General features: G+C 46.0%; 1 protein-coding gene across 1 annotated transcript; it reads right to left on the reverse strand.

Annotated features, from left to right (window-relative positions):
* Positions 1-1,924: 1,924 nt before the first annotated feature.
* T265_02555 (hypothetical protein) lies at positions 1,925-18,102 on the reverse strand (the record flags this gene model as incomplete). Its single annotated transcript, XM_009166834.1, has 5 exons — positions 1,925-4,584; positions 5,049-5,247; positions 6,387-6,753; positions 8,290-8,456; positions 17,856-18,102. The coding sequence occupies 5 exons, from the start codon at positions 17,953-17,955 to the stop codon at positions 3,081-3,083; spliced, it is 2,337 nt and encodes a 778-aa protein (XP_009165098.1).
* Between the last annotated feature and the right edge of the window lie 599 nt (positions 18,103-18,701).

The raw sequence follows: 18,701 nt of genomic DNA on the forward strand, positions 1-18,701 counted from the left end.
GCATTTCAGGTTCCTGCTGAAGAAACACAAGTTTCCATGTATGAAAGTTCCTCCCATTTTTGACAACTGTAACGGTCTTGATCTACCGGTTTTTGCTGGGCATTTGACCACGGGAATAAGTTATTTAAAAAATCCAAGAATGTATATAAGTGTTGCCCAAATTAGAGCGACAGTTTAAGCTTAGAAACACTGTATTCGCTCCGTGAAATTCACACAGCGTAGAAACAAGCTGACCCCTCGCCCTCAAAGTACACATAATCAGCAGAGTTAACATTCCACGACATACTAAAAGTAAACAGTATGAGTCGGAAGTAATCCACTGAAGCCCAGCATATGGTTGCAATGTTCCTCACGACTTTGGCTGAAAAACCTCGACGGTCTAACGTAGCCACAGCACTGGCTCCCTATAAGCACTTCGAAAAGGACAAGCAAATCCAGTCTTATACAGCTTGAGATCATGCCTGTCATTCACATCTAACTGATCGTATCGGCCGAACCATCCACTACAAAAAAGGCCTTTGGATAGAGGGATCAGCATAGAGCGGTCACCTGGGATCTGATCAGAACAGTCTCCCTTCAGTGGAAGTCGTCATTCGACAGACGCAAGGACTTGGCCCGGTGTTTACCTTTGTGTGAAAATCCAATAACCTATGAGTAGAACAGTCAGGTTTTGGAGAATCGTGTCTGGACATCGAGGTATTTTCGGCCTATCTGAACCTATTTATAATGGAATTATCTCACTGCAGAATGAACGTGGGGTTAGGATGCTTACTTTAGTTGGGAAAGATCACTAAACGCGGCCAATACTGTGCGAATAGTTGAAAATTCCGCGTTTTTTCTGTACGAAGAGCAACATTTGCACGTGTAATGTAGTTTTGAGTAGCAATCAGGATACAAATCTACCGTCTTTATGTGTAACCCAAAGGTATATCCGTAGACACTCAGAATATGAGTACCAATTTGCAGTTAAGTAAGGTGAAGTTGCCGAATTACTACAACCGTCACTTCACTACCCCGCCAATAAACCAATCCTTTTCAGAGAGGTAACTGATACTGGCATGATTTCCTGAAGCACCCCCGGTTCATCGCACCGAGGAAGAGGGCCACAGCCCTTTCTAAATGTTAATCTAAGTCTCCTGTTCAATTTTAGGCGAATAAACTTCCAGTCCATTGAAATTTGTGCTCCTTAAAACGCACTTTGAAGTGGTTATGGTCTTCGACAATTGGTCACCTGTGTAGAGCTTGACCTACCCATTCGGAGTTGAACAGCTATCCGCATCAAAGCCGTTGCCCCACGGCTACGGTGACGTTATTCAACCTGAAGCGGACACGCTCACGCGTGGTGTTGTTACTACAGCCAACTAACCAATTCACTGCAGCACTAGCTGACCAGTGCCAAGCGAATTCCTTTCGACTGAGCTGTACGACATGAATATCTCACTTCTCACGACATGACCACCTTCGGACCTGGTCCAGTACTGCTGAGGGAAAAGCCACCAATAGGTGCTAATATGGAACGACTGGGCTCACAATAATTTAGGGTGCGTCAACCGGAACAATCATAGTAACCATCGCTTAAGCCATCCTCCAGGCTACATCCAACAGTTCGCAGAAATATTTTGATTTATTGGTATATTGATTGCCCGTAAGTGATAACTTTGACCTCACTGTAAACGATGGTTCCGAAAGGACAGAAGCTCCTACCAAGCTTCACGCCAGGCAGCTCACTAAATGCACCATTAGTCGATGGCTGCGGGCATACGCCTCAAATGTACTTTAGCAAATTATCCTTATGTTCAATTCATTCTCACACGCTGAGTCCGACAATGACGCATATTCATGACCTGAGCGCATGACCTCCCATTGAAGTTGTTAACGCGGGCCTGTCAACTTCGGACGCGCACTCAATGAAAACAAACAAAGTGAAGGATTGACGCCCTGTTGCGGTGACTGGAAAAACTACAGAGACCAATGTCAACAAAACTGGAGAGCAGACAGGAAAGTCAGTGTGGGTCACATGTGCGTGTGTAGTTGGGACAGGGAGGGGGAGTATAATAGCAAATGAACACAAATGTTCAAATCAAATAAAAAAATCCCAACCCGCGTGATCAACAACCAAGCATTGTGAGCAACAATTCGTATACAGGTGTCTTGTGAAGAGAGATGGGTCAGTGGGACGCATACAAAACCGGATCCAGTGTAGGGAAGGTGGGGTGGGGTACACGTCAGACATAAGGACAAGTGAGCACTCCATAGAACCATAGAAGAAGAATAAGGGGACATGGAACACACAATAGTATAAAACAGAGGAAATTTCAAAGTATAAACAATAAACACATTTGTAATCTCACTGCCCATAAAGTAAAGTAGAAACATAGCTATCAGGTTCCAAGAAATAAACTGGGAAGGAAGTGCATCATAATTGAGCAGAAAATGAACTCGTCAGGTTGAGCAGGTAAAATCTACTTTGCACCAAAAGTGGTTCTTGTACAAGACAGAACGAATGTAACGGTCACCCGATTGGTGTATAGTGGTATTTCAAAAGGCCGAGTCCATCGGAGTGCTGTCTGTCACGTGTGCGTCTGCACTGTCGGTAGCAGGTATTGCTGGGGCCGAGGAGAGGACGGGGTCGGAACTAGGTTGTGTTCCCACGGTCATGAGCATCAGAGTATTTTTTCAAAAGATATTGTAAGAACTCAATGGAATCAAGATGAAATTATGTATTTACAAATGGAAGCGTGCTTGCCCGTGCACACACCCTTGACTTATTTTGTGCGTGGGATGTGTAGATCAGCACCGATGCAATCGATGTAGAAAGAAGGCCAACAGTGTATAGTCTTCAGTTCGAATTCATTTTGGGTGTTGAGGAGTGCTTGACGCACGGAATGAGGTAGATAGATAAAAGAAATAAGTAAGCATGGGGTAGAACAGGTAGCGGCCATTGAGGTGGTCGGGTAAAAAGGCGGAGAAAAAGTTGGAGCACGTGGCGTCATCACAACGACTTGCCTAAGTGCAACATGACAGGGTTGCTATACAAAAAGACAATAAATCTGGGTGAAAACACAAATAGCAATAAAATATCAGGAAGGTCTCCAGATGTGGCTTGGTCTGGAGCTATGGCCTAGAAACCAATTGGTGGGAGGGAAGGGGATGTGGGGAGAACGGAGTTTGTTGTGAGTGCTGGTGGGTGATGATGAGAACAACTGACAAAACCGTCCCATAGCCTCCGAGTTCGATGAGATCGCCGACTGGGATGTGGAGTTCGCCGAGACAGTTGGGTAGACCGGCGTGGAGTTGGTTGTGCTGGATTTTGTCGATGTCGAACTCAGACAATGGCTTTGTGTCCCGTTCTTACGACAGCTGAATAGGACCTGCCAAGGAGCCACCACATTGTTGGTGGAGTTATCATTATTTTCAATTCTGCAGTCAGTGGTGAGGAATGGAGGAACGTTGCATTGTTGCAGGATGGTGGTGGCTGAGGACGGAGCAGAATGGGGTAGCGGGGAATCGTACAAATTACCTTTGTCCGAACAACAAGAAGAGTTTGAAGAAACTGAACTGGAAGTTGATCCGGTACTTGCGCTACCGGAACGCCAGCAATGTGTATGCATGGTTGGCTCACGAATCGGCCGGGACAATGAATGGGTAGTCGTCAAGGTGGTGGTACACGGAAGTCGTGTAGTGGTCATATTTGGGACAGACATAACAGATGCCACGTGGCTTGCAGTCGAACAGGTGCGGGAACCGCTCACACTGACGGCAGAGACCAAATGTTTACCCTCATTGGAGGATAGTGAATCCGACCGGGAATAGTAACCAGAACTTGAACCGGACCCGTTCGAATGTATGCGCGGAAGAGGCGGAAGAGCGGTTTGTTGCTGCCCGATATGTGCGGAGACGCTGCTACGGTGACTGTGTGATAAACAGGCATTACTCGAAAGTCTGGTGTGCAGTGAATCAACATTATTGACATCGGGCCAACAGCCATAATCTATATGATGCATGGCGACCGAAATTGAAGGGAGTGTGTTGGAGGCAGTGATGCTAACAGAACCGTCAGATCCAAACGATCTATGTGAAACTCCAGAATGTTGGTCGGCAATTGGTTGTCTGGGTGTAGAAGCATGGCTCGGATCAGCAAGAGAATTGACGGTCGACGACCCACCAATGTCGTTCGGGGATTTGGTGGAGTCGAGAGGCACATCAAACACAGGGCACGTATATCTGCTTGCGTCGTCCATGAATTCCAATTCGCAGGCTGACTGAGGGGACGAGGAAATAGACGAACAAGAAGAGGTCAGCACATTGGGGGCAGCATTGAAAGATGGACTCCCAGTCCGAAACGTGGAAGATGCAGGAGACGGCTGTTGAGATGAGGGACAACTCTCAACGGGAGCGGAGTAGGCAGTTAATGGAAGTTCTCGTAAGCAGTTTATGTTGTTCGCCTCTTCCAATGCATTCAACGCAATCAACAGTGATTTGGGTTGCGTCTCATGACGTTGTGGTCTGTGATGAGCCATCCATGGATGTTGTAGGATTTCCATTAAAGTTGGACGCTTGTCAGGTTCCATACTCAGGCAACTCCTGTTATAACAAAAAGGATTAACAAGTGTCAGATGAGGAGCTAAATTGCACTGGTGTACACGTACATAGCTCGGTATAATAAGCTAATATACTAGGGTTATCAGACCAAACTAGCCAGTTCAAGAGTCACATGTAAATCAGAAAGGGTTATTCAATAGTCTGATAAACTTGTGTTTGACTTCCAGCGCCGGCAGCATATGGACCCAAACTATCAATCAATGTCGAACTACTCATGTCACTAGAATGGGCGAGTTGATGAATCGCCTTCATTGAATCTATGAGCCGTTGATCTGTAACAGAATATGAGCCAAACAATTGTTGCGGTCACATCCATACAGCACATAATCGCCTGAGTTCGACTGCCTGTTGCCGCCGAGCTCGCCAACACTATAAGGGTTCTGACCACCTCTCTACTGCCAACAAGCGAACGTGTCTTACAGAGGCAGGAATACAGTTGTACTCACCCGATGAGATCTTTTGCCGCTTGGCTAATGTTGGTTTTCCGATATCGCAGTTTGCCACCAGTTATACCTTTATCATTAACGAACGGGATGTCACCACATAACATGTCATAGAGCAAAACACCGAGTGACCACACCTCAGCTTGCTTGCCGTAATAGGAATTGTGCAAAATCCATTCCGGTGGGCAGTAGACACGTGTACCTGTAAAAGATACGGATAGGTTTGGCACATCAATACAGAAGAAGACGAACTAACTGTTACAGGGCTCATTCATTAGTTGATTATACATAGTGACCCATTGACAAGAATTAGTTATATCTACGTAATGGTGCAAAATAATATTGTGTAAATAGTGAACTTAGTTAAGTCGAATTCCAAATCAATAAATTGCCGACAATTCCAGAAGCCTCGCCGTAACTTTGGAGTGTTATGACACCATTTGCTTAAACATGCTCGTGCTTCGTACGGCTAACCAACTCAGTTTTATCTGAAAGTGAAACAGAAAGGCCTCACTGTACAGAGACCCGTGTTAATACACTATTCTGACCAGCTTCGATCTAAGAACGACTGGTTGGAAAGTAACGGCAGAAATAATTAAAATTTATAATTGTACATACAGTGAGAACCGCATCTGAATCCCGTAATTAGCAGCAACAGCAAAATATCACTGCCACTGTACTTGTTAAAACTATGTGCTGATTTCGCCTGCTGAAGAAAGAGTAACATGTGCAACTGTCACGGTGAAAACTGTCACGGGACTGCCGTACACTAAAAGCCCTCCGTTCGACGACGCACCGATACCCTCCCCACAAACAAGCGGCCCCTGCAGAACAACGGGAGGAAGATGGACACCTGGATGCACCGACTCCACCAGATCAACTTGCACACAGAGAAGAGGTGGCAGCCTTCTTAGGTTGTTGTGCTGTGCCATGGATCAAACGAAGGCACTGGCTGGTGAAAATACATTCCTGGGCTGCTCGGTGTGTCCCTGGATTTCACAGTCGCTCTTTTCATCCAGCAGGGCATCATTTTTAGCTAGGTGATCTCACTGAGGTGATCTCATGCAGCTAGTCAACCTCTAACCTGTAGACCAAAGGAACCAACTAGCTTGGTTTGAACGAATAATGTCTGTCGCCTATGTGATTAGACACAAAAGACCTGTGTGAGCCGCGGGTGTTGTTATCCTGCAGTCGCTGAACCGAAGTAAAAAATAAGGGATGACATCAACGGTAAATCGCACAAAGACGTGAGTGCAGCGATCGATCAACCACGCATGGGTAGCATCAAGGGTACAGGCAAACCTACAATCAATCTTAAAGACAATAGTACAACATACTCACCATCAAAATCTGTGTAGAGCCGTGATTCAAGGAACGCTCCGGATCCAAAGTCAATCAGCACCAGCTCATTTGTAGCCCGGTTGATGAGAATGTTTTCATCTTTTATATCTCGATGCAGCACCCCAGCCTGATGACAAGCCAAAAGAATTCCGGCGAGCTGGTGGAAGTAGTGCGCTGCTTCATCTTCGGGTAGTGTGCCCCGTTCACCGATGTAGTCGAACATGTCACATGTATACTCAGAAACTCGATCCATGACAAGTACCCAAGACTGACCCAAATTAAATGCATCCAGAAATCGAACAACTCCAGGCAGGCCTTGACAGAGCATAAGAAGAACCACTTCAATAGGCATCAGTTGGGAGTCGACCTAGAAGGAGGAAAGGTGTAATCGAACAATATAGGTAAGCAAAAAACAAAGTAAGGCAATGATAGCTAACACTTTATGAATGGAAACCGCATTCGGTCAGTCCGTTTCGCAAGCTGCTGAAGGCAGCCAAACCACATATACGACTCTACCCGCGGAGACCGATATGAAATTCACTGAAAACAGGCCTCCATCACCATGATTACCAGTGTATCGATCCTGACACTGCAGTACTAATGCACCGTGCTGTGATTTTCAGTCATTCACAAAACACCAGGTCAACCAATGGCATCGTCGCCAGCAACCGATACAACGGATCGGTGGTACATAGTGGAATTCGCTTAAGCAAACTGCGGCAACCGGTTCGTACCAATCATCAAAAGGCTAACGAGGACAACTGGATTAAATCAGGACGGTACGACAGACCGGAAATCCATTGTTTTCATTAAGGATAAACAATGTTTTGTTAGAGTCGGAGATCAATGTTACCACTAACAATTTATTTAACATATCATCATTACACTGGCCTCTTTAGACAGCGATGGACAGCTTGTATTTTCCACAAACAATGTCTGGAATGGCAACTCACGTAACCTTTTTTATCCTAAATGTAAATAAGTGGACAGTAGTGAATTTTTGCTCAGCGTCACAGCTGGAAGATGACTCAGAGATAGGAACGGAACATAGATGACATTACGATAACGATAACGTACCTCCGAACCCAACCAACTTCGGATGTGATCAAGAACGTTTCGCAGGAATAGCGCCTCGCTATGGTCGGGGTCCAGCGTATTTGGAGGCAAGAACTTAAGAGAACTTAGAGCGAATCCACTGTGGATCTCGACTGCCACAACCCGGTACATCACCCATCCACACGGGTAAGACTTGTCTCGAAAAGAAGCAAATACAATTCACATAGATAAGTGGTCGAACTTACGCTGTCGCTATTCTCATTTCTATCGCTGATGTGGTTACTGATCCCGCCACCACAATCAGTCCCTGACAAAATACAGCACAGTTTCGCTCAAGTCTTGAAGTGTATGCCCGGTGTCTGGATTCTGTGGCGCACTCATATGCGCAAGATAGTAGACCAAATGGGATGACAATGAGTGATGGGACTTGACCTACTTGCTGGCCACATTGCTTTGAGACAGACACAAAGCTGCCTGCTTAATAAATGGATAGACAGTTGGGTTGCGTTCACATCCCCGCGCACCCGGCCACATCACGCGGTGGTAGCTGACAGACAGCAAACTCGGGTAAAAACTCACACCGTATAAACAGACATCCTGTGCACAAAACATCCCCTTAAGTGACTGACACGGATGTACTACCTAGCCTGACGGCTAACATCAGCAAAACTGTGGACCAAGGAACAAGCAACGGACACTACACGACAACCAATCGCCTATCAAAATAGGCCTGGCAGCAAATCCGAGTACAATGTGTTATTTTTATGTGCAGTAAGCAGCCACACCAAATTTGCATAAGCTGACAAGAATTTGAGTGAATTTTCCAATAAGTGTTTCAAACACTCACCTGACACCAGCAAGGAACTTTTTCCGATCGGATTTCTTTGACAACCACCTCGCGATTGTCAGATAAACGGCGAGCACGGTGAACGTGACCAAAGCCTCCCACACCAAAACGATCACCTAGGATGTAATTCTGTAGAAAAGCAGCGTGTCCCTCGTGGATCGTGATTTCTGAAAGTGAAAAAAAGAAAGTATTGGGTGAAGTTGAGTCCCGTTTTCAACTGACTGTGTGTGAGTAGACGCTGACCTCTATTTCTGGATGGTGTAATGGCCAACACATAAACAGAAAATCTAATTGGAAATGGTGCATAGAGCGCAACACAACAGAGACCTTTTGTGCGACGGATACGACTGCTTTTACAACCTTGTGAAACTACACCAGAGCTTCATGAAACGCGCATTACGGAACTACGTCAATGGATATGGCGCTAGGCAAAGCACTTCATGTATCAGTTAAATCATGGCACTTGGACAGCCTCAATTTTCAACACTGTGGTACGTAAGTTTAGTCTGTCTCGACCAATCCAACAAAGCTAGAAGCACGCAAAAATGGAATATTATCTGATGAAAATGAACCACTCTAGCAGCTAACCAAGTTTAGTTGTGGTTATCTACTGACAGCTGGCCAAATTGTGCGCTTGAATGCAACTGCGAGAACACGTCTCCACTTCCTGCAAAAAATCGTTCAATTTTAGAACCCTTTCGGTGCCTAACTCTAATGCCACCAAGCAGGAGGGTTGGGTATTCCCAGATTGGATGAGATAAGCCATGGCTCTCATTTTCAGAAAAGGCCACAGAACCGGTTATTCCAAACACCGAGGGATGTTTCCATTCCATTAGATTGGAACTCCTAGAAGTCCTAATAATTCACGGATTAATCCTCCCTAGTGAATCGATATGCTGAGTAGAATAGCCTGTTTCCAGACCAGAACAACGCAGCGTATATAATCGGCCAGCAACAACAGTTCTGCTCCTGATTGGGTGGATCTAAATATTCCATGAAATTACGGTTTGGAAAACGATTTATCGGGCGGATTCACCGGAATAATGCGACTGTGAGCATATGCAAGATGATGCCAACGAAGTATTGTTGCCGGGACAAGCCGCCGGCAGGAACAAAGTATGTGTGAGTGGCTCTCATTCTTATCCTTTGCGACACTCTCCGGCGAACAGTTCGAAATTGTGAGTTACTTTGCCTAAGTCGGAAGTCATATACAGGCGACAGGGGGGCATTGATCTCCAAACTTTCAGCCTCCCACACCAAAACGATCACCTAGGATGTAATTCTGTAGAAAAGCAGCGTGTCCCTCGTGGATCGTGATTTCTGAAAGTGAAAAAAAGAAAGTATTGGGTGAAGTTGAGTCCCGTTTTCAACTGACTGTGTGTGAGTAGACGCTGACCTCTATTTCTGGATGGTGTAATGGCCAACACATAAACAGAAAATCTAATTGGAAATGGTGCATAGAGCGCAACACAACAGAGACCTTTTGTGCGACGGATACGACTGCTTTTACAACCTTGTGAAACTACACCAGAGCTTCATGAAACGCGCATTACGGAACTACGTCAATGGATATGGCGCTAGGCAAAGCACTTCATGTATCAGTTAAATCATGGCACTTGGACAGCCTCAATTTTCAACACTGTGGAACGTAAGTTTAGTCTGTCTCGACCAATCCAACAAAGCTAGAAGCACGCAAAAATGGAATATTATCTGATGAAAATGAACCACTCTAGCAGCTAACCAAGTTTAGTTGTGGTTATCTACTGACAGCTGGCCAAATTGTGCGCTTGAATGCAACTGCGAGAACACGTCTCCACTTCCTGCAAAAAATCGTTCAATTTTAGAACCCTTTCGGTGCCTAACTCTAATGCCACCAAGCAGGAGGGTTGGGTATTCCCAGATTGGATGAGATAAGCCATGGCTCTCATTTTCAGAAAAGGCCACAGAACCGGTTATTCCAAACACCGAGGGATGTTTCCATTCCATTAGATTGGAACTCCTAGAAGTCCTAATAATTCACGGATTAATCCTCCCTAGTGAATCGATATGCTGAGTAGAATAGCCTGTTTCCAGACCAGAACAACGCAGCGTATATAATCGGCCAGCAACAACAGTTCTGCTCCTGATTGGGTGGATCTAAATATTCCATGAAATTACGGTTTGGAAAACGATTTATCGGGCGGATTCACCGGAATAATGCGACTGTGAGCATATGCAAGATGATGCCAACGAAGTATTGTTGCCGGGACAAGCCGCCGGCAGGAACAAAGTATGTGTGAGTGGCTCTCATTCTTATCCTTTGCGACACTCTCCGGCGAACAGTTCGAAATTGTGAGTTACTTTGCCTAAGTCGGAAGTCATATACAGGCGACAGGGGGGCATTGATCTCCAAACTTTCACATCTGGTGGTTGTGTAATATGAGCTTCTGAAAAGAGTGCGGTGTGAATCGACCAGATCGCTAGTCCTGTGAGTGCGTGATATGCAACCACAATCTAAAAAGTCCAGCATGCACTTCCAATCAGTTTTCCTATCTCCCCCGACTACTAACTGAGATGGGCAAAGCAAAACCTCATCATCATCATCATCATCATCATCATCATCATCGACAGCATGACATCAGTGTTCAACACCGATGCTTCACTGCCTGTCAAATTGACATAGATATCTAGCTTCTTCAGGATAAATGGATTTGAAATTGGCTTCGGATGACCTGGACTGTGGACAACAAGCGGTGCTTACAACAGGATTTAGTGCAAAGTCCAGTGAGCAAGGAGGCGAACTCGACCAAGAAAATGCATTCGATATTTCGAATAAGTAACGAAAAACGACACTCCGTGTACCATGGATCTGATCTGGAATGAAACTAACGATGAAGTGAGCCTACAGTGTCCGCTTGCCGAAGTGTGTTTTCGAAGGGTATGGATACGAGCCATGGGATCGCGGATAGTACTGTCAGTCAACTGAGGAAAAAATGTGTGTATTCTCCAATTCGCTCCAACCAATGGTAGTAAGCCGTTTAGGGTATGACAGCACACGTGAAACTTGTTGTGACATTGTGACTTCTGGGTATCCGCTGTCTGCTCTGCTGCTGCCCTGAGCAGACAGTTACTGGGCGTTTTACTGGAGCCCAGAGGGAAAGACGTGAAAAATTCGGTAGCTAAAGTGTGTCAAGTTGGTGAAAAGATAATTAAGTCATGATAATACTGAAAACTAAGAACGAATTTATCTGTCGGTTCCGGTTTTAACCGTGAATAGCCGAGTGACTACTGGTTTCGACCACGAATGCACAAGTTGATGGAATATCGAAAGGAATCGTTGGATAAGTGAGATTGAGACACTGAACAGCTAGAGGTGCGAGATCCTGAACTCACGACTACTAACCTTCGCTAGACTCTGGCAATTGAATCCTCGTCCTTCATGCTGACTGCTTGGTGGGTGAGAGCCGAAAAGATGCTATTACAAGTTTGAACGGAGCTATCAGGGACTTTCATGAAAAAAGTGCTTGTACATTATAACCGAATTGATTTGGCCAAATGAAAACGGTAATGCCAGTTATCTTGGGGGTTGTAGCGGTGCCTGTGAAAGTTGGCTATTCTGGCAGCCTTAGACCGACCTTTGCCGGGGAGCCTAGAAGTCCTGCTTTCGGAATCTGGGTAACCTGAACTCAAGCTCGCGTGTGATTGTGGAAGTGGCGGATGGAGCACCAGCGCTACACATGAGTACTGTCTTGAGTGACGATGATGACTACGAAGTCGTCCGATAAAAACCGTAATCCACTCAGAGGGCAGTCGCAAGAATACGGATACGAGTGATGGAAATGTGGGCCGGGGTAGCCACGCTTGATCGTGGTGTGAGGAAGTGTAATCGGGATGTTACACCTACAGTACAACCAACAAGAACGGCTGAGTCAATTTTCCCTTTTGTATGATCAAAAATTATCAAACTCCAAATCATCACGATGGTCCGCCCACTTCCAAAAAATAGCGCCAAGAATTCTGTGAACGGAACTCAGTCAGGCCATAATGATGTAGAACGCGATTATTTCGAAGAATATATCGTAACTGAATAAAAGCCAATAATAGGAGCGGATATCCTGAGGACCTAGTTGGGAGGGGTGACGAAATTCCGGGGTTCAATGTTCAGGAACCAGAAGCTTAGATATAACGCAGTAAGAAGCCCGATTGGTCTATGGTGTTTGGAACACTCCGGTGTCACTTAATTATCCCGTAAAATATTTTGAAACACTATACTACGAGTACCAGTGGACAATTCGCGACTGCATGTTCAAAACAACACACGGGAAATTCAACAACCCGTTGATTAGTGCCGGTTTACCACCACTACTTTGGTTGTGGAGAGAGATTTGATTAACAGTCAGCAGAACAAAGAACGGCATGAATAAAAAAGACGTTCAGCTGTGACACCCTTCCGGTGCCTAGCCGCCATGCCGCCCGAAGGAAGCACGAGGGCTGGGATACTGCCAGGTTGCCCAAGCCTAGACAGGGGAAGTCGAGAGGCAGAGGTCGGGTTCGAACCACGGATCTTCCGGTCAGTGAATTCGCGCTCTAGCCACTTGAGCCATCTCGCATGAATGGAAGTGATCCACAAATACGGATTCTGAGGAGTGCTCGCTCGTCGGACGAGAGCATTGTGACAGATGCATAAGCCAAGCATTAGCTCAAGCAACCACGAGTACTTCTTCCGAGCGAGAAATTTCTTCCTCAAGTTTTTCTCTCATCAAGATCTCGCGGATATCACCCATGAGCCGGCAACCCGCGGTGCCATCCATGAGCGCATGTGAACCCGTTCTAGTTATCGCCCGGAACAAAAAAATTGATAAAGGCGCAAAACAACTCATTCAATGATAAGATTAATAAGCAAGCCATATCCAGAGCATCTACGTACGGAGTCTCTAGAAATCAACACGGTCAGGCCTATGTCAACTATGGTCGAGGTCGGTCTTCTCACTTCGAATCTATAATAAGGCTTTCAAATAAATGATGGTAGGACGGCAGTAAAGCATCGGTTTTGTGCACTGACGTCATGCTGTCGATGATGATGATGTCCTTCGAATCATTTTAACCACACGTATAGGGAGCAAGACGCGCGACAGGAATTTCTCGGGTTATGGCCAACCTCAGCGAACGTCGTCAGCACCACCTCATATAACACGCATATTGATAAAGTGTGGAAGACCGAAAGTCCGGAAGACCCTTATTAGGAATAATCACTATTGCACTCTTCACAAATCCTGAGGCAAGTGTGAACCCATGGAGTTGAGATTCCTTAATCCCAGCGTGAGCGAATTGCACAAATGATACGGCGCTACACATTTTTAAAGAGTGCAGACTTAGCCTATTTGATTAACTCCTCAAGCGATGACACATCAGAGACCCATGTGACTTGGGAGTTAGTCAACTCATCGAGCAAGCTACTGATTGACTTAGACTAACAAGCCGAAATCCACAATCCCCTCACACTTCACAAACCTTGTTCTTGGTACATGCCCAAGCGGCCAACAGGCAGATTGTTTTAACCAAGACCGGAAAAGAATCAAGCACATCGTCTCTGATCCAAACAACAGGGTTTGATGTCGAGATTACTGACGGGTTCGACAGGGTAAATAACTTTTGGTGCCTCACTCAGCCACCGGTTGTTGTTCGCAGTCCGTTGAATTTTGACGAAATACGCAATATTGCTTTGGTGTTAACGTCGGGCTCAACTGAATATCTCGTTTATGAGCAATGTGTTCTGTCAACTCTTATTAATCTTTTAGACACTCTCGCACCATCATATTGCTCCGCTAGCCAGTCGGTTATTAACCTTGCTGATCGATTGCGCTGAACCAGTAATTTGAGTTGTTAATTGAACAAATTTGGATTAGTCAATCTCGAAACAACAACTGCCACCCTGCTAAACGCCACCTTCCATCCCGAATGTTGCGATCCGAATCTTACTCCAGGGGCTTGATTACCCCAAAAGGGATGGAACCGACGCACGGTACGGCTCCTCAGAAAATGTTGGATTTGCCTTACGAGATATAATCGCCTCGACACGTGAAAAATAACAAGTACTATAGTCAAACCACACCAGGGATTCATGTAGCTATGCTATAAGGTGTGGACCATCACCATAACGCCAAAAATAGCTCCGCTGTAACACCCCTCAGCGCCCAGCTTCCATGCTACCCGAAGGGAGCGCGAGGACTGAGACACTCCCAGGACAGACAGGAGCAGTTGAGATGCCAGGGTTGGATTCGAATCACGGACCTTCGTACCTTAACAGCTCAGCTATCTTGGCCATCGATAACCATCAAGGCGCGAAGTACGTGAGCCCAGTTGAGCATCAACTCAAGTTCATTTAATCAATAGCGCTAAATTGAGTGCACAAGCACCTCAACTGCTACCACAAAATACATGTTGCTCCAAGATTAGCTACAGTTGCTTTTGGCAACAGACCAGAAAAATTCCTCGAAGTCATTAGTAAGAATTTAGGTTGTTGGTGAAGGACTCTAATATCCAGGGAATGCCCGCACAACTAATAAGAGGACGCAAAGTGAAGTCGTGCAAACTTGCATGCAACCTCCAAAGTATCGCCCGGAAGCAAGTAGCTCCGTGAGCACAGTTGTCATCGCGTGATACACTTTAAATCAACTTTTACAAAGCCTGTCGTAAGATGGAGTGGATTACTCATACCATACTGATGATTGTTCACTGCCCAATTGCTTGGGGTTACATGACGTGAACCACGTGAACTAACTTGCAAAAGATCAAATCAATTTCAAAACGAGTCAACTAGAAACTGAGTCAGTGGGCCGAATTGACCCAGTATCGATCAGCTAGTGATTACGCTGATCACATATTTATCTTGCAAATTTATGGAACTTTAACGCGATACAGAAAACGATCCAGCATCGACCGATTGCTTCGGTCCTTGGGAATTCTACAAGTATTTGGTCATTTCTATGCAAAATCTGCATGGGAATATGTACGCTGTCTATCTCAGAGGATAAAGGAGCTTCCATCCTCTTACCTGAATAGTCAAACAAATGGCCAGTGCAATTACCAAAAAAATGACCGATTTAAGCCACCGTGTCAATCCGGCCGAATTACCATTAATCAGTAGGTCCAACTTTGGCGCGCGTCGGAATCCATTCGGTTCCTTGTTGCCTTTTTTAGCGCAATGCACCCAAAATTGTTCGGGCTTCTTATTGATCAGAGGCAATTTACTCGCTTACTTTAGGTGGACAGATTGCTATGACGGGGTGAGTTGGCTTCACAGATGTGCGAACTGTCGGTGCCCGTTAACGGCGGTCGGAGACCACGCCAGCACAGTAAGATTCGATTTCCGCGACGGGTGCCGTATGCTAGGTTAAGACTGAACCCATCAAAACCTGATTTGACGGTGAAGACCTAGGTTCTCAGTTGCCATCCAAAAAAGACGGACGCGCAATCAACCGCACATTTATGCCATCATGACTGGTGATGAAGCGTTTGCAAGGAAATCGCTAAGCTAGGCTAACGGATCAACAGCCACCCGACGTTCAACCAAAAGCTGCAGTCCTCGGGCGGGACTCGAACCAGCAGTCTTTCGTCGGTCTTCCCGAGTACCTAGGTCTGCCCATTTAATGTCAGATATTATAGTCAACCATACATCCCAACGAGCTACACTTTAAGGTCACGTGACTTCACGCTCTCACTAACAGCCTACGGGTCTGAGACTAAATGAACCACGACTGCTTTAAAACGTCACCTATCGCCAAATTACTTATTTCATTCTCTTGTCATTCAAAGAGAGGACAGCCTTTGAGCCAAATACTCAATTGCAGATTAACTGGGTGTTAGCGAGAGGCTCAGTTGAAATCCACTCTCTCCTTTATGATATCTTTCAGCCGCCTCACGTTTCAGTTAGGACGCTACCCAAGAAATTGCAGTACGTTTAAAGACTACTCGAGGAGGTTGTCGATCTCTAGCGATAATGAGAGGCCTTTTTCAAAATTAAATTCCTCTGCGTTGAGAAAAGTGATGGTGGTTTGTTCTCGACCTCAAGTAATGGTTGCGCATCGACTGGTTTCGGGCACCCTAGAAAACAAGTCTTCGAAACCTAAGGCAGCGTAACTATGGCATCAAGTAGCAGAATTCGATCCCTCTAAACAAGGGCCCCGGCGAACCGAACCTCGCAAATAAAGCCTCGCACGTAATTTGCGGCCCAGAAGCAGACATTCAAAATCGGACACTGCAGTCTGATTCCACTGATGGTCACCAACAACCACCGAGGTACCGGCCCGTAAACACAGCCTAGAGAAAATGGATTCTTTTGACGCGTGATTACCGCTCAACCGACGGTCCGTCCCCAAGTGGCTGCCAAAATACAATACTCAACAACGCGTCAACAGCAACAACAATACAATACTCAACAACGCGTCAACAGCATTGATCCGTGAGTTCACGGGTTTGAATTACCAACGGGAGATTATGGCCCAAGATCAGTCATTTAGGAGCGCGGACCGTGGCCTTATCGTCCCTATTCCAGTTCCACGGACTACCTTAATAATCGTGCAAGATTAAAAATACTCCTAAAGGGGGATCGCCCTTTACTGAGGTAAATCTAGGTGAGAAGGTTCGCGGTAGCTTCACTCGGATGGGGTTTCACTTTCGGTAAAAGAAGTTACACAACGACGTAACCTGAGGCCAGCTTTTTAGCATAAATCGGCTAAATTCGCAGGACGAAACCTCAATTAAGAATTCCCAAATATCACACTAACAGCAAGCTAGAAGCAGAGAAGAAGATTAACTTAGCAAGATGAACTTGTAGGACCATCACCGAAGGAGCCAGTTAGCACGTAAACACACGATGTGGATTCCGTGACTGAAGGTTAAGTAGCGCTATGCCCTATCTAACTGCTTGTTAATCATATTGCTGACCAGCGGCTCGTATCCGAGCGATTAAGTGTGCAAACACTAACTGGGAGCCCGCGGGTTCGAAACTCCCTTGTTCTTCGCGATACGCGTACTGGTGATCCCCACGGAGGGTGAAACAGCCTGCAACGCTTTTCGGCTTTTCAGCATAGACTGGCTTCACTTACCGGTCGAAATCTCCGTCGACAGACTGAAATTGTACCGTTGCGTGCTTCATACTGATGGGCTGGGAATGCGACTTGGGTTTGTCTGGTTTCCTCGTTTCTGTGCTATGTCGCGTTGTGGAGGGGTATCTGTTCAGCCCTCAAGACAGCAAAAAATCTACTGACCAAAGTAAACACTTTGATTCTCTTGGTGTATAGACTGGACACGTGGAAAACATATGCGAGCAGGCCTAGGGTGACTGCTGTCGGACCCACCCTATCTAAAATCTACAGTAACTATGCCATTCCTCAGGTGAGTTTGAAGCACATGGCCCTGACTACGTTTCACACACCACCACTTTCTATAAGACAAGCTTCATGACAGGGACGACGGTGAATGGTCCACTCCTCTTTTGTGCCGATCAAGTTGGCTTCTTTGCAGAGTAAAACGCCCAGAAACAATAATCAGAAACAATAATCACATCAAACTTGAAAAGGACTCACGCAAACCGAGGTCTTGGGAGCTCCGTCGAACAAGTCGTCCGGTTGAAGGAATTTGGAAATTAGGCGAGGAGTTGGAGTGTTGGGTAGTTGTGTCCGTCATTGTGACGCAATTAGGTCAGAGCGTGCGTAGTAAATCCATAAAATCCACAAAATACATGGTAAAGGTACGGGAATAAAATTAAGTCCAGGTTGTGCGAAGTTCACGACTAATCAACCGAAAGCCAGTGATTGAGAGCACGACGATGTGGCGAGCCGATTGCACTCACATTAAAGCGTGACCAAACATGCCTTGCTTACACTACCCAATCACTGGCGAGATTTCACTGAAGTCTGATTGGTTGATATTCGTTCTCCTTGACCTGTCTACTACCAACACGGTTTCAACCAATCAAAAGCTAGCTTCTGACTGTCCGCGTTCTAGTTGGGTGGACCTCGTTGTGACGGTTGGAATTGTCTAACCCGTGCGCAGTGTCGGCTTGTTGCCTGCAGCTCTGGCGATGACCTGCTAAGGCGTTTGCGTCAGATCAAACGGTGTCGGGGAGGCTGGGTTCACGTGGCTTCCTATGGCCTCGTATCAGGCCAAGCTTGCGATGCAATCTGCAGCGCATTCAAATTTGGATTGCCCTAATGCGGCGGCACCTGCTTGTCTGCGCTCGCAGTGTTCTGCTCGCGACGACAAATCCACCATTCGTTACAAAATCAGACAAATAAACGCGGTTTCAGCAGTTGAAAAATGGTAGAAATCTGGCTCACTAACCAGACAAGGCTTCGGTCCGTACTGCGCCGTCAGCATATGTTACCTGAGCATAGATTAATCGGTCACCTGAAGTCTAACGTCTTCAACGA

This window comes from Opisthorchis viverrini (assembly GCF_000715545.1).
Source record: "Opisthorchis viverrini unplaced genomic scaffold opera_v5_31, whole genome shotgun sequence".
Lineage (NCBI taxonomy): Eukaryota > Metazoa > Platyhelminthes > Trematoda > Opisthorchiida > Opisthorchiidae > Opisthorchis > Opisthorchis viverrini.